This window comes from Tursiops truncatus, chromosome 15, assembly GCF_011762595.2.
Source record: "Tursiops truncatus isolate mTurTru1 chromosome 15, mTurTru1.mat.Y, whole genome shotgun sequence".
In the NCBI taxonomy this organism is placed as follows: domain Eukaryota; kingdom Metazoa; phylum Chordata; class Mammalia; order Artiodactyla; family Delphinidae; genus Tursiops; species Tursiops truncatus.
Genome location: NC_047048.1, coordinates 67,978,287 through 67,994,329, shown reverse-complemented (window position 1 = coordinate 67,994,329; position 16,043 = coordinate 67,978,287). Strand labels below are relative to the sequence as shown.

The 16,043-nt window shown below is 53.8% G+C and overlaps 2 protein-coding genes across 11 annotated transcripts in view; both read left to right on the top strand.

The window, feature by feature from the left end:
* The window catches only part of CHD6 (chromodomain helicase DNA binding protein 6), a 212,201-nt gene extending 208,016 nt beyond the window's left edge, over positions 1-4,185 (top strand). For both annotated transcript variants that reach the window (XM_073792997.1, XM_019943878.3), the window contains one exon: positions 1,350-4,185. In XM_073792997.1, the coding sequence (XP_073649098.1) occupies positions 1,350-2,246 (897 nt within the window). In that variant the 3' untranslated portion in view covers positions 2,247-4,185. The remainder of the gene's footprint in view (positions 1-1,349) is intronic.
* A 4,493-nt stretch (positions 4,186-8,678) lies between these two features.
* EMILIN3 (elastin microfibril interfacer 3) overlaps positions 8,679-16,043 on the top strand; it is a 32,863-nt gene continuing 25,498 nt past the window's right edge. For 8 of the 9 annotated variants that reach the window (XM_073793009.1, XM_073793005.1, XM_073793007.1 and 5 more), the window contains exons 1-3: positions 8,679-10,025; positions 11,884-12,046; positions 15,175-15,361. The gene's annotated coding sequence lies outside the window, so the exon portion shown is untranslated. Of the gene's footprint in view, positions 10,832-11,883; positions 12,047-15,174; positions 15,362-16,043 lie in introns of all 9 variants that reach the window. The other variant, XM_073793002.1, reaches the window with a different exon arrangement.

Here is a 16,043-nt window from a genome sequence, read left to right as displayed (position 1 = left end):
TTTCTTCCTCTTCTGCTTTTCTTTTTTTTTTTTTTTGGCCACGCTGTGCGGCTTGTGGGATCTTCATTCCTTCTCAACCAGGGATCAAACCCAGGCCCTCGGCAGTGAAAGTGCAGAGTCCCAACCACTGGATTGCCAGGGAATTCCCTCTTCTGCTTTTCTAAAGCAAGGCCTTTTGAGAAGACTTTTCTCCTCAAACAAAGTTCACCATCGTAAAGCTTTTTGCCCATGATGACCTGGTTTTTCTTTAATATTCTTTGGGAAATTCTTCGAAGGACAAATACAAGACCTCAAAAATAGCATTATTCCTGGGGACTTGGGAACATTCAAGTGCACGTTTTTCACGTGTGTATGAATCTCTGAACTCCCTGTAAAATGGCTGTAGCAGTAGTAGCGACTCGTAGGGTGGGCGTGGTGACGAACTGAGATCCTACACACAGAGCCCGTCGCCCAGTGCCTGACACAGGGCAGATGCTTTTTTCGTGTTACCGCCAAAAAGAGCAGAGAGCCGAGAGCCCTGCCGCTCTTCCGTATCGCCACCCCCTTCGTTAGCACCTCCAACGGCCAGTTTCCCTCACTGCTGAGACCCTCACTACCGAGAGGAGCAGCGCATCTGAGCCACTCCTCATGTCGGGGCAGATGTGCACACACGTGCACGCAGCCCGCTGAGAGCTTGACCCGTGTCGCCCACTCACCTGCCGCTGTGACTGCCTCTTAAGCAGAGACCTGGGGCGTCTTCTGAGGATCTGACTTAGGTGCCATTGTCCTCTCTCCCCCCACAGCTGGGGGCTTAGGTCAGGACTGAGATCTTCCTGCTCCCAAGCCCCATCCTCCTGCCCTGCTTTGTGGCTTCAGTTAAAAACCGCCCTGTGTCAGGAGGGAGGCGAATGTGGGGTCTGGCCGAGGGGTCGCAGCCGCAGGTCCCGACTGCCAGCCCCCGCGGCACACGCGCTCAGATCAGGGTGAAGCAGAGAAGACTGGCACAGCCCTGTGCAAGGATGACACGGAAACTCATGACGTTGTCCTTTTTTGTATGTTACACGTGAAACTAATATTATGTCAGTTATCCCTCGATAAAAGAAAGTCTTGACTAAGACTTGAGCTCTCTGGCTGGTTCCAGCTCCCAGTGCTCCGGCAGCCACTCCGCAGGGCGGGCGCCCCTCTACCGTGAGCACAGTGGAAGCGGCTCGGTGGTTTCAGGCTCTCAGCCTCAAGGGAGGGGCCCTTGGGGCACAGAGCTGTGCAGCTCAGGGTGGGCAGGCGGACAGGAAAGGCCGGTGAGGAGCCCCCAGCTGCTCACCCGCCATCCAGTAACCTTCAGCATCTTGTGTCTCTTCGTCCTTTTTCAGGGGTTTCTCCCGGAAAACAAGTTCAATCACACCCTTCCTGAGCCTGTTCTCCGAGACTCAGGCCCCCGCCGGAGGGGCAGGCGGCCCCGGAGCGAGCTCCTGAAGGCTCCCGCCCTCGTGGCGGACTCCCCCTCCGGGATGGGACCTCTCTTCATGAATGGCCTGATCGCCGGGATGGACCTGGTCGGACTTCAGAACATGAGAAACATGCCTAGCATTCCCCTCACGGGGCTGGTGGGGTTCCCGGCCAGCTTTGCAGCGATGCCCACGGGCGAAGAGGTCAAGAGCACGTTGAGCATGCTGCCCATGGTGCTGCCGGGGATGGCCGCCGTGCCGCAGATGTTTGGGGTCGGGGGGCTCCTCAATGCCCCCATGGCCACCACCTGCGCCTCGGCTGTGCCAGCGCCTTTGTCAAGCACAACGAAGAGTGGCACGTCGGCGGCTGAAAAGACTGCAGAAGACCAGCCCAGCGGCCGTGATGTCAAAACGGACACGTCAGCCGAAGACAAGCCCGGTCCTAGTCCATTTTCCGATCAGGCCGAACCTCCAATAACTACGAGTAGTCCTGTGGCTTTTAACCCGTTTCTCATCCCAGGAGTGTCCCCCGGACTCATTTACCCATCCATGTTTGTCTCCCCCGGCATGGGCATGGCTCTGCCGGCCATGCAGCAGGCCAGACACTCGGAAATAGTAGGTCTGGAGAGCCAGAAGAGGATGAGGAAGAAAACAAAAGGGGACAACCCGGACCCCAGCCCAGAGCCTGCACCCGGGTTGGAGAGGGAGCCGGGCGGTGCCCAGAGCTGCCCCGAATCCAGGGCCCCCGCGCCTCCAGAGAGAGGACACGCAGCACAGGCCGGCGAAGGGGGCCCCCAAGACTCTAACAGTGTCACCAATTAGAACTTTTTCATTGAAGAAATTCTTATGACTTGTAAGTTTCTTATCCCATCAAGGTTTGTTACTTCCCTCACCTCACTGTCATAAGAACCTGTGTTTCCATAAGTACTATTACCTACCTGATTTCCTGTCTGAGAACTATGGTAACAGATGTTAATAGTCACAGGGTCTTGCCACGTCATCAGCTAAGTGTCGTTGACCTAGTGTAGGAGGCGCAGAATCCTCACTCCGTTACCCAGTCGTTCATTCCAGCAATCGTAGTTAGTGCAGACGTGGGGACACGCCCTGCCCCCTTCTCTTCCAAGTTTCCCACTTATTTGAGGAGGAAAAATGGCAAAGGAAAACCGTCTAGGGATTTACCAGTGAAGAAGGGCCGAAGGAGAGGCAGAGAGCAGCTCTTTTTTCCATGAGCTGTGCTGAATGGGAAGAATGTGTTGGGGAACCAAAAAGCACAGAGGAAGAAGTGCTGGTGCATATTTTTTAGTTAAAATATTTCCCAGTTTTATCATGATTACTAAACGAGTAGGATAGGCAGAAGTATATAATTAATGGTTGAAACCACGTATGTTCATTTCTTTCTAAAACAGAAACCTTACTGGTAGTAACACCTTTGTGGGTTTTCAGGCACCTGCAGCAAGAAGAAATACCGATGGGGCATTACTTGATACACACGCATCCCCCCTCTCCCAAGTTAACAGGGGGTTCTCAGTACGAGAGAGCTGTACACACCTTGAGCCGTTGCCGGCGACGATGGGGGTGGAGGACTGCACACGACTAGCTGTGCCCCCGCCGAGGCCTCTTAGGGACTGCTCTGGCCACTGCCAGGCCTCTCGGCTCCTAACTTCACGCTCCCCTTCGCCAAGAATCAGGCTCTTTCTGGAGCCTGCAAAGCAAACAGTCCCTCAACACTCTTAGACTCGCCAGGGTTTGAGGTTTGTACCACCTCTTGGAATGCGACTGTGAAAAGTTTTTTTCTTCTCTCCAGATTTTTCTCTACTCGGTTTATGTTTTACAGTCGGACCCAGATCCCAAAGCATCAATTTAGTGGAGACCGTGTTGCAAATTAACATTATTCCCCCTTCTTCCTCAGCTGCCCAGGCCAGGCCCGCAAGAACCCGCCGGCCCCAGCAACCCTCACCTGCTTTCCTTCGCCCTCCCACGTGGTCCCTCCCTTCTGATGGTGTCACTTTTCACCCACAGTTCACACTCTGAGACTTGAAAGAAGCTCGTGGTTCAGTCCCCAGGGGCACAGGGCTGTGCAGGACCGTCAGAAATGTTGGAAGTGTTACTAGTACCAGTTTCACCTTTTGTTGTCACAATTTACTGTATTTTTTACTTTTTCTGTTACAGTTTTGCTATAATTTATCAGAAGGTCCAAAAATTTGACATAACTATTTCAGTTTGCATTATTTATTTATGATGCTTTTGTCATTGTCTTTTATACATTTGGGATTATAAATTATGTAAATGTCAAAATGAGCATCTCAAAGAAGTCTGTTAAATCGTGGCCGGAAAAAAAAAATCAATCAGCTGTATTTTCAAAAATTGGAGTCCCAGTTTTATGAATCAGAGTTATAAATCAGAAATTCTATAAACTGATCATATAAGAAGAAAGAATCCAGTAATTGAACAAATTCTATTTAATGACATCTTTGTAGCATAGATGATCTCTAATGCTGACAACAGATTTCTTAGAAATGCTGCTCTCTCTATTTAACTAACATTTTGTTCAGTTTTGCCTCCAGTGGAAGCAGAAGAGGTTTTTTCAGCTGTTAAATCCTGAAAATCAATATAATTTATTTATGTAAAAAAAAAATCACTCAATTGATATATTTTTTGAACCTTTTAAGTACTAATTTTCTTTTTATCAAGTAGAAAAAAAAACTGTATTTGCCCTAAATCCTTAAAATACAAATGCTATAAAAATTCATGTATCTTGAAAGCCTTACTGCAAATGAGTATTATAGACATCCAGCAGAGCCTGGGTTTTCTTTGTTGTCGTTGTTTTGTATGGAAAAGCTGCTTTCCCCAGGTTCCACTTAGAGCCTACAGTAGGTCACAGGGTTCAATATGGATTTGATTTAAAAACCCACCAGCATGCTAAATCCCGTGTTATATCTTATCGAACCTGTATGTTAACTCTGGGTGTTTAGGCTTCTCTTTGACTGTTATTGTGTCCCTGTTTGCAAAATGAAAATGACACTCTGTGGATTATTTGCTCTGTAAGGCATAAGTGCTTCTTATGATTATTTTGACGTTTCCAAGAGCAAAAGCCAAATTTAAACTCTCTTCAGCAAACTTGAGCCTTTTCATCTAATTCCATGTCACTCACAGCCATAACCTTCCTGGATCATTCTTCACCCCATGTCTTACATAATAAATTGTCTGTGGTCTTGATCCTGGATTTAAAAAAAAAAAAAGTTTAAAAGTCACATTTCTATTTGAGGACTTCAGTGGCACGTGGATGTCTCTTGCTGCCTGGGCATTTTTATGAAGGCATCATATGCACACAGGAATCCACTGTCTTTCCTAGGTGCCCAGTTTATGCCGGGCACCCTGTTGGGGGCTTGTTAAATATCGTTCAGGAGGGTTGGCTTGATTTATCTCTTGAGCTACCAGAACACCGAGTTAAAACAGATGCCGTAGAAGGGGGTGCAGCACCGCACCTGCTCCCCAGACTTGGGGCCTGAACGCTCGCAGCTGATGCCTCCACTCTCTTAAGCCCCATTTCATGGGCCCCACCTCAGGTCACACACCTGGGGCTTCAAGAGGGAACCTCTGTGGGTTGGAACAGGCCCCAAAACACAGAAATGCCTCTCCGTAGCCGAAGTTCTTGCGGCTTGTGAGAACTTCGTGATCCTCAGCTTTGGGTCGCTGTGTCAGGAGTCATCAGTGAGGCTGGCAGGGAAGTGCCAGAGTCTCGGTGAGGCTGAGCCTGAGGAGCCCCACCTGCCTCACCCTTGCTGGGTCTCCTGCTGGTACCAACAGGTGGTGGATGGACAGCCTGGAGCGTGGGTGGGCCATGGTTCCAGAAGGCCTGACGGACCTCTGCTACAGCTTGCTTTGTAGATCTTTAGATTTGTGGAGCCCTCCTGGGTGGAAGTAGTAAAGAGTCTTGGTTTCACTCTTGACCTCCAGGCCTGCCCCAGTAGATTCTACCTCCTCGTACGAGGGTGGGAGAGTACAATTAGTCATGTACGTTGGGCTACTGTTTTAATGTTTCGTGCGTGTTTACCATAAGTGACCTCATTTGTCCTCAGAGCATCTTGGTTGCTGGGTAGAGGGATGCTGGCGTCCAGTCTGCCTCACGAAAGCCAGCGGAGAGGCTGCAAAGCTATCTCAACCACAGAGAACAGAGCTGGGATAGACAACCCCCCAACCCCACCAGCCTGAGGCCAGGACACTCCAACCTTTGTGATACTTAGTCTGGGACCCCTCAGCCTCAGAGACCAGCTCTGACTGAATTACGCTCGGGAAAATTGGCACCGGGAAACACGGAACAGTTGTGTCTTACCCTCTGGAAAACCTTATGCTCTATTCATTTATACCTTAAAATGGTTTCTTGCAAGAATTACTGTTCATTGGCCGGGTCTAGAAACCACAAAAGGACCTCTTTCTCAGGTCAGCAGTGGGGTTCACCCAGCTCAGTGACTATCACCTGGGTTCTGGACCGTGGCTACTCAAAACCCAGTCTCCGAGGGACAGGAGCGTGTGGGCAGGTCCTCAGGACACACGGCTTGTGCTACCAAGTGGCCGGCATCGTGACCACCCTCGTAATCCACGCTCAGCGGGGTATCCGTGGGGTAAGATAGGAAATGAGGGAAAGGGATGAATAAAGTACCGGCTCCCGTGAGGAAGGTGTTCCCCGCGATGCGTTTGGAAATGACCGAAGTTGGTGCTGTGGAAGCCCATCCTGGTGTCCCCAGCTCCCAAGGTCAAAAGGACAAAGGGAGCAACTAGGATGGGGGCGGGGGGAGGAGCGTGGAGGCCCTGGAAGAGCTGTGGTTCCCCTGGCCGAGGCAGGAGCAGCATTCCCACCTTCTCTAAGCTTCAGTTTCCTCTGTAGAACAGGGCTAATTATAACTTGAACCTATAGGGTTGTTGATGGGGTTGATGGAAATGATAAATGTCAAGTGCGTGCAACTGCTTGTTATATTTGAGTCATGTACCTTTACTCCTTTTAAATAGCTGGGGAGGTGAGGATTGCCAGTCCCTGAACGATAAGATAGTTAAATTAGGGGTGTAGCAGGGGAATTAAGGGTGAGGAGAATCTTGCTCCAAGCCCTGAGGCGAGTACAGAGTAGATCTGTGGTTGGACTCAAAGCACCTGCAGGAAACAGGTTTTCTGACTGCCTCTGTCCCTATGACCCTACACACAGGAAAGAAGGGGCCTTTTTTTTTTTTTTTTTTTTTTTTTTGTGGTACGCGGGCCTCTCACTGTTGTGGCCTCTCCCGTTGCAGAGCACAGGCTCCGGACACTCAGGCTCAGCGGCCATGGCTCACGGGCCCAGCCGCTCCGCGGCACATGGGATCTTCCCGGACCAGGACACGAACCCACGTCCCCTGCATCGGCAGGCGGACTCTCAACCACTGTGCCACCAGGGAAGCCCAAGAAGGGGCCTTTTCACGCAAGCCCGTTGATCAGAGTGAACTAAAGGGGTGAGGAGACTATTGTGGGGCTGGGGGACAGGGCAGCTCCCGGGTCTGTGTAGCCTCCGTTGGGGTAGGGTTGCCAGATTTAGGGGAAAAAAGACACCCAGTTACATTTTAATTTCAGATAAACTAATATTCTTGGTACACGTATATCCCATGCAATATCTGGTAGGTAATTATGCTAAGGTGTTTTTGGTTTATCTAGATTTCAAACCACTAAGGGACCAGGCATCCTGTTTTCTCCGGTCCCTTAATGTAATGATGCACATTTACTAGGAACTTCTTTGAGTGGGGCTTGTGCTTTATGGCCATATTCCCAATCCCCACAGTAACACTGAGGTTACACCCATTTTACAGATGAGAGAACTGAGGCCCAGAGAGGCTAAGTAACACCCAATCACCCAGCTGATAAATGGCAAGGGATCTGGGGACACAGAGAAACCAATTCCAGAGCCATAAACTGGCCAATAATGGAGTCAGGGTGGGCATCTAGTCTGAGGCATGGAGGAGGCTAACCCTCAGTGCAGGTTTGTAAAACAGCAGTACACAGGGATGATGAGCAAGGGGAGAGGGGCTGATCTGGCCCGTGCGGCCCCCTGGCTACAGTGGCCAGCCCTGAGGCCAGAGGAGCCAGGTCACCCAGGAAAGAAGGCATTTCCTTCCCATCCTGCTGTGCAAGCCTGGGGGCGGTCATGGCGTCTGGGTGCTTGGACTTCCCAGCCTGGGTCCAAGGGGAGGCATCCAGCCTTAGAAGGTGGAAAAGAAGGCTGGCAGGGGGTTGTGTAACTGCTCAGCCAGAAGGGTCTGGGGGGAGGGGAGGAGTCCTCTGAGGCTAAGAGGAGAGAGGCAACTTGGCTTGCAGGTAGTTCCCCAACCAGGGATTGAACCCATGCCCTCGGCAGTGAAAGCGAGGAGTCCTGACCACTGGACCGCCAGGGAATTCCCAAACTGTACTTTTTTTTTTTTTTTTTTTTGCTGAGGCAACTTGCAAACAGACCATCTCCAAAGCTTTGACTAAGGACCTGGAAAGCAGGACCAGAAACCCCAACCGCGAGAGCTTCGGTCTGGCTTTTTAGTGTGAAAACTGCTCGCCTCTCACCCTAGGGTGCCGTCTGCACCCACCAGGCCCTGGTGACCTTCCTCCCCTCCCCCGCGAGGCCCAGCCTCACGTCCGCTAAGGTGGTCCCCAGCACCACCTCCCGCTACCTGCTCTGCGGCCCACTGTGCCAGGCCTCGACGCCCATGATCTCATCCGAAACGTGTTCCCCAGACGAGGACGAGGCCCAGGTGGTTGTCACCTCCTCCAGTGGCACCTTGAGTGGAAGGACAGCAACCTAGAGGGGCGTCTGAATCCAAAAGCGCAAGCCCCCCCCAGTCTTCCTAGAGCCCAGCCCATCGCCTGGTTTGGTACAGCCCACACACCAAGAATGGGCTTTTATGTTTTTTAATAATGGGAAAGTCAAAAGAATACTATTTCACGACCCATGAAAAGCATACCAAATTCAGGTTTCAGAGACCACGAGGTTTTCTTAGAGCACAGCCACGTTCCTTTACGTACTGTCCAGGGCTGGCTCCACCCCACACAGCGGGCTTGAATGGCTGTTCCAGAGCCACGTGGCCTGAAAAGCTGAAAATATTTGCTCTGTGGCCCTTTACAGAAAAAGCTTGCAGACTCCTGTCCTGGAGCATCCATTGTATTCACAGATTCAGTGCAAAAACCAAGTCACTTAAAGTATTTTTATATTAATTCAAACGTGGTTTTGTATAAATATGAACCATACACTAGTATAGAAGAGTGACATCTACTTCTGAGATAAAACAGACTTCAAAGAAGTGCTGGACTTGGGGCCCGTCTCGAGTTTCCGCCTCCAAACCCCCAGGGCATCCTTTCACTTCAGAGGAAAAGTCAGAACCGCCTGTCCTGCCCTCTCTCTCCTCCATGCCATGTCCTATTTGGGGCAAAGAAGAAGGAAGCCAGAGGACAGATGTGAAGCTGCCAGCGATAGAGAAGGAATTTTTAGAGAAAGGACCCAACAAGGGCAGGAAGACGCGCGTTCGGAGGACACAGGCAGAGGGAGACACACGATGTGGGTTAAGGACCAGAATGCAAAACCACCCACGTCGTGGGAAGGGGCCCCCAGGACGGTCCTCCGTCAGGGGCTGTGGGCTGACTCTCTGCAGTGTGGGCTGAAGATGGGCCTGGCGGACGAGCCAGCTTGGGTCGTGGTCCCACCCGGAGCTCAGGCAACAGGAAGACCAGATGCGGGGAGCTGAGTGCAAGGCAGCAGTGGCTGGGAGCCGCCGGCGGGTGCCCTAGCCAAGGCTCACTGGCAGCCACATCCTGGAAGCCGAGTTCAGAGGAAACAGGAAAGAGCAGCTGGGACCAAGTCTCTTCAGGGACAAGTGAGTTCCCGTCACACACCCTCCCACGTTGTGACTAAGGGCAGCCGGCACACCTCAAAGGGCCCCAGCCCACGGCCAGCTCGACCGTCTTGTGACAAGAGAGCTGGTGAACTGGCCTCCCAAAGGCACGGGGCCCTAGGACACTGCCTGGGGACTTCCGGCCCGTCCTGCTGTGCGGCAGGCTGGGCTGTGCTCCGGACACAGATCAGATCAGGCACCACCCTGCTGCTGGGGGCCTCAGAGTCTGGTTGGGGGACAGGACTGACCCACAGAACTACCGAATCTGCTGGACGTTGCCCTCTCCTGACCCAGCACCAGGCAGAGGGACGTGAGACACTGAATGGATCCAAGGCTCCTGCCGGCCAGCATGGATTGTGTGTGGGGAGCATCTGCCGGGGCGCAGACGTGGGCGATGACAGGGGGGAGGGCACGGGAGGGAGGAAGTGCCGCAGTTTTCAGGGGAGGAAGATGGGCGATTCGGCTAATGGCTTCCTAGTAAGTTTGACATCAATGCAAGTGGGCAAAAGTGTAGAAAGGAGTTTTAAAGCTGTGCCGAGGGTTTACCTAGAATAAGTCAAGCCCCATCCGCCTCCATCCTTTTTTGGGAGGATGACTCTTGGGTGAAGAGAGCCGTGCTGGGTGCTTTTCACAGTGATGGAAAAAACAGAGAGCTGTGGGCATGTGTCCCGACCTGAATGGCCATGCCCAAGGAGAACTAAGAAACAGGTATGCGTCCCTCTGAGGAGACCTCAGTGGCTCATGGGCCGGCCCTTTTATTCAATATATTGCAGTGTTCGTAAACTCGCATGCCTCCCGGGTGAGGCAGGTGACATACATGAGTGACACAGGCCAGAGTTAAGGCAATAAATTTAAGATTTAAGACTTAAACGTAAGACCAATGGCAACTGGAAACCTCTTGCCCTGACTAAGGGGCAGCGGCTACCAGCTGCAGCCAGTTGGTACCATAGAGGAATTGGGGCTCTGTGTTGCCCGATACCGTGATTGTTTTTCAACAGAGGATGGAAATTCAGATATTTGTATAGAATCCCCAGATTTTTAAGTGTATGCAATAAGTTCAGATTTTTCAGAAACTCCAGGGGCAGACAAATGTCTGTCGACGGGCTGGATCCAGGGCGCTGGGAACAAGTCTGCTACCTGAGCGATGGCAGAGCCATGGGCGCTGTCAGGCTCCCGATACAGCCCCCAGGTGACATGTGAGAAAGCAGAATCAGGATGTGTTTTAAGGGAGGTGACTATCCTGTCCCCCACTGGGGTGTTCAGCTGGCTCTCAGAAGCAGGACACGAGGAGAGGCTCCGGAGCTCACGTCGGTGCAGTGCTGGCAGCTAGCAGCCCCCGGAGGACTGAGCTCCCCCCACCCCGAATGTCCAGGAAGGCACTGCAGTCGCACATGGGGCGGCCCTGGGGACCTGCCAACATCTGATGGGACCCACTCCCACCCCCTGGACTGAAGCAGCCATGCGAAATCTCCTCCGTCTCATCACTGGGCCCCTGGAGCTAGGGTCCTGGCTGGGTGCGTGTGCCTGTCGTGTTGATACTTGGGCCTCACCCTTCTCCATCCCCCAGCGCATGCAGGTTCCTGAGAATCCTCAGGGTCTTAGAAAGAGTGAGTGATCTCACCTGCGGCCACCTTGCAGGTGTGAGTGGGGGAGGAGAGCAGGATGGGGGAGGGGTCCAAGCCAAGCTTGCAGGCAGTGATGAGAGGAGACTGGAGAGGTGTTAAGCCTCAGTCCTGGCTCTGACCGAGAGGAGGCCCGACCGGGAGAGCAAGATCCCGGTCCCACGGCCCACCCCTTCCCCCATCCCCACTCCAGCTCTGATCCAGGCTTTTCCATTCACAGATCCCAAACGTTCCAGGCTGGCAAAGAGCCAGGGGGGCTGCCAAATCCCCAGTGAATGCCTTCGGGGGGACTGGGGTGGGGGGATGTGCAGGCCTCTCAGGTGGATCATAGGGGGCTGAGGAAAGCCCCCAAGCCCAGTCCCCGGGCCCACAGTTGGGAGACCCTCCAACTCTCACAGCGGTCCCTTGTCAAGTCTCCCCATCGGGAAGCAAGCTGTGTGTCCCTAGGGAAAGGGCCCTCAACTTGTCCTCCTGGCGTGCGTGTGCATCTGAGAGACAGCTGGAGGGCGGGGGGCCTGGTGAGGAGTTCCCGCCAGCTGAGCTCCTGTGGCCACTTCCTTCCTTTCCCTAGACAAGTTGGAGATGATTAGCCTCCATTCAGGGAGGGGATGCAGACGCAGCCCCCCACCGTGGACTGGGGTATGGGGGGGTTTGGAGCTGTGCTCTCAGTACACGGCCCACCATCCCGAACAGGCCCAGGGAGCAGCCATGGTCCACCGCCCGCCCCCTGGCTCCGCTGGCCCCGGCACCCCAGCCTCGTAAGCAGCAGGAGTTGGGAGATAAGACCTCCATCCAAAGTGGCACTGTCTCTGCCCATTCGACTATGGGGGGGAATGTTCTTCACATCTGACCTTGTGATTTGGGGTTCTCGATTATTCTTTGCGCCCTCTGGCTCCCCTCCCTTTCGTGCTAAGCCAGTCAGCGGGTCTGTGCTCATTTCTCAGGGATTTGATATGACAATGAGCAGAAAAAGAAAAGAAAAGAAAAGGAAAGGAAAGAAAAGAAAAAAGAAAAGAAAAAAAAGAAAAGAAAAGGAAAGGAAAGAAAAGAATCTCCTCTTGTCTTTTGACTTTCACAAGCAGCCCCTGCCTGGACACAATGGGACAGGTAAGAGCAAAGCATCCCATACCGCCCCTCGCCCCATCTAGAAAAAGATTCCTGAGGGCAAGAGGAGGGTCTGTCAGTGGGGACCGGCGGGGAAGCTCCTGGAGCCCAGCTGGCTCTCGGCAGCAGGATGCGATGTCAGCCCTGCAGACCTCTGGCCTCCTCCCTGGGGGCCCGTGGGGCTGCCCTTCCCGCGTGGCTGTGGCACCCCCAGCAGCAGCAACACGTCCCCATGCACTGACAGTGAGAGTGGCTGTCGCCTGTGCCCCAGGCTTCACTTGGGGTCAGACCTTCTTGCCCCCATTGGACACCCCTCCTCCCAACACCCAGGACACCAGCCAGAGCCCTGCGCCGATAGAAGATGGGGCCTGGATATCGGTGGGGGGAGAGCAGTGCAGAAAGCCCACCCGCCCACTGTGCTCTGAGGGGCTGGGAGGAAGCAGCCCAAGGGCCCCGCACCCCAAGTCAAGTGGGTGCTGAGTAAACCCCGCCCTGTGATGCGGGGGCTGCTCGAACGCCCACTGACCGACTTGGAGCCCGGTGGCTGTGAGCTCTCTGCAGGCCAAGAGCAGAGAGCACAGCCAGGCCACGGAGCCTTCCTGCAAGGCCGAGAGAGAGCGGGAGCAGTGCCCACCTCCCTGACGGTGGGAGGGCCCAGAGTTTATCCACAGAAGGGTCTCCGGGGGCAGCAGGATTCTCAGAAGGGACTCAGTTTCTGAACGGTCCAGCGCACCTCTCTGGGTCTCTCCTTCCCTGTGCTCAGTGGGATTCCTGGGGTCCCTGCCAGCTCTGCTGCCCTGAGATGATGTGTCCCTCTCCCTGCGGGTGGAGGGTCCTCAGTCTAGGCTCAGCCTCAGGACTCGAGGCCCTCTCTCTGGCTGAAGCTCCGTTGACTGATGCTTCCATTTCCTCCTGGGGCTTGGAGCGGGGGTCCTGAGGCCCCTCGGCAGGGTCTCTACCTTCCTGTTCGGCTATTCCCCAAGAGCCTTTTTATAGAGTTCGGCTGGGATCCAGGGAACTTTGGGAAAGTATGTATGGGACAAGCCAAGCTGTACTAACCTGTCTTCCTCCTGGAGCTGAAAGGGGCCAGGTGGTTCCCAGACAAACGCAGAGGCGGGCTTGCGGGTGGGGAGGAGGCTTGCACACGTTCAGGGCGGAGGTGAGGGTTGGGGAGGCATGGCCAGGGGCAGCAGAGATGGGGGCCTGCTCCCAGGTGTCTTGTGTAGACACACATGAAACACACACACACACCCCCAAAAGTACTTGGTTACGGACTTGGTTACACAGCTCCATAGGCATGCAGACATGGACAGGCATGTGCTGTGTATACAGAAATATGCACAGGCACATGTACAGACACTGCAGAGACGTGCTCAAACGTGTTCACACTTACAGACCCGCACACACACATATGCACGTGCATACACACAAAGGATGCATATTGAGAAGTTCCAGGCCACACCTAGGAGGAGGGAGAGGGTCTGACCACCCTGATGACCCAGCTTCCTCACACCCAGCACACACACGCGCACGCACACACACACACACGTGCGCGCGCGCGCACACACACACACACACACACGTGCGCGCGCGCGCACACACACACACACCCCTTGGGAGGGAACCACTTCCTTCAGAGGAGCTTTTGGACTCAGGGCAACATGAAATCAAGACCTCATGCTGGGAAAGAAGGCGCCTTTGTGTGCTGGGATGGGGCTGCAAGAGCAGCTGCAGCTCCTCCAGGATAAGGGCCAGGCCCACTCCGTTCTGTTCCTCACCCCCGGGGAGGAAGGTCAGGCGGGGCCAGGGATGGAGGGCGGAGTGGGAGCGCCAGCAGGCCCTGCACCAACCCTGGGTTACTGTCTCAGAGCCCAGAAAGCCACTCCGACCCCCAGCCCTGGTCTGGCCCTGTCCCCAGAACACCCCGTGGCTCTGCCCCCAGGTCTGGTGCGATGCTGACCCAGACCAAAGCCTGGCTCTGGCCTCAGGCTCCACGCTCGCCTTGTGCCAGTGGCCTTGCTTTTTTTTTTAGCAGAGTGAAAAAAGGTCAGGCTCTCGAATTATAAAGACGTGAGGTTGAGTCCTGGCTCTGTCGCTCGCCAACGGGATGAACCTAATGTTTTTGAGCCCTAAGTTCAAGTTCTTGTTACGGTGCTCAGAGCCTGGAGGCACGTCCTCTTTATTGATCCCTCAGAGGCTGCTGTCCTCTCTGTGTGTTTTATCTCCAGGCCCGGGCCGTGGGGCTGGTAGAGCATCCTGCCAGCTTCTGTTGCCCAGGCCCAGTCCCTGGAGCTGCCCCCTCTGAGCTCCTTCCTCCCTTTGCCCGCCTGCCTTTGTGGTCCTTGCCCCCAGCTGCAGGCACCCGGGCCCCCTGCGAGCCTCCTTGTCAAACTCTGAAGGTGCCTCCGCCTCCCCCCTGCTCCCCCGCCCCAGATCCAGCCTGCCCCCTGCTCCCTCCGAGCTGGGTTCTCTGCAGGCTGAGCCTCCAGCGAAAACAGCCCCGTGATCTAACTCAGTAGGATTCAGCAGAGGGAGACCCAGAGGTGACTTCGGCACCATCTCCAGACACTGTGCCGGGACTATCTCCCGTCATTCAGTCAACAGATATTTACTGAAGGTCTAGTCTGCGCCAGATGGTGTTCCAGATGCTGGACATTCAGCAGTGGACAAATAGACAAAAACCTCCGCCCTTGTGAGCTCACGTCCCAGTACCATTACCATAACGCACACTGTTGGGGGCCTTGAGCGTCACATGGTCCCCCATGTCTACCCTGAGAGCTGTAATCATCCCACGCGCACAGACAGCACTTCCTTCCTGTGACACCACAAAACTTGGGCGTGTCACTATCATAGCTCTTTCTCTCCCCTCGGCCACCCTGCCCCGAGACCATGGGTATCTCAAGGGGAAGGGGGAGCCTGGCATAGATCTGGTATGAAGCCATGATTGTCGGACTCAGCAATGGCTTTCAGTAGCTCAAGTGCGTTCCCCTTGGTGGGTGTCTTTCTTTTGCTCTAACTGTAACTAGGCACCTCTCTTTCAATGTATTTTTAATGTGTTATATAATTGTGTATAATTACATAATAGTCAAAGGATCTGTGTCCCTATTGTTAATAAAGTTGTTCTGTTTTAGGAAATGACTTACCCTGAAGCTCAACTAACCTAGCGTGGGGCGTGTTAGGTCAAGTGCTCTGCTCTGTACCCGTGGTACGATTCATCTGTTCGTGCAGTATTAGCTGAACACCTGCCCCACGGCAGACCCGGAGTCGTGGAGCGGGAGCCCGGGGAGACCCCTGTCATCTAGCAGGGGACCAGGACAGGTAAGCAGAAAAGCACGATTCGGTGGATGGAATGATGGGCTGGTGCTGCAGGAGCCTGAAGCGAGACCCCTGGGAGGCTGGGTGGATCAAAGATAATTATGCAGGACGGGGGACATTGAGCTGAGACTTCAGGGAGCCGTTGGGTGTATTTTTCCGATAGAGATGAGAGAGGGATGATCCAGACAAAGGCGCCAGCATTTGCAAAAGTCATGGAAATGGGAAGTGCCTGATGTGTGTGAAGGAATGGGGAAATGTTAGATGTGCTGGGCGGGGCAGGTGTGTGGCAGGCTGGGCTGGAGAAGAAGCTGGCGCCAGATAGGACTGTGGATGCCAGGGTGCGCAGGGAACCCCTGCCACATGGAGGGCACCCAACCTGGCCCCAGAGTTGCTCCACTGAGCTCTCCCTGTTCCCATCAGAAGGAACCCTCTGGCTCAGCCTTACCGTCCCCACCTCCACCTGCCGTCCCCACCTGCCCCAGGAAACTCAGGTTTCGCTGTGGTCAGATTCCCTCTATTCTTGGCTTAGGTTAAAAAAAAAAAAAAAAAAATTATGGGTGGGAATTTTTGTAAGAGCTCTTTATATATTGAAACTCTTGATTCTTTGTTACGTAGCTATCTTGGTTTTTTTTTTTTTTTTTTTTTGCAGCAGTTTGACCTTTATTTTGTTTTGATGGAAAGAAAC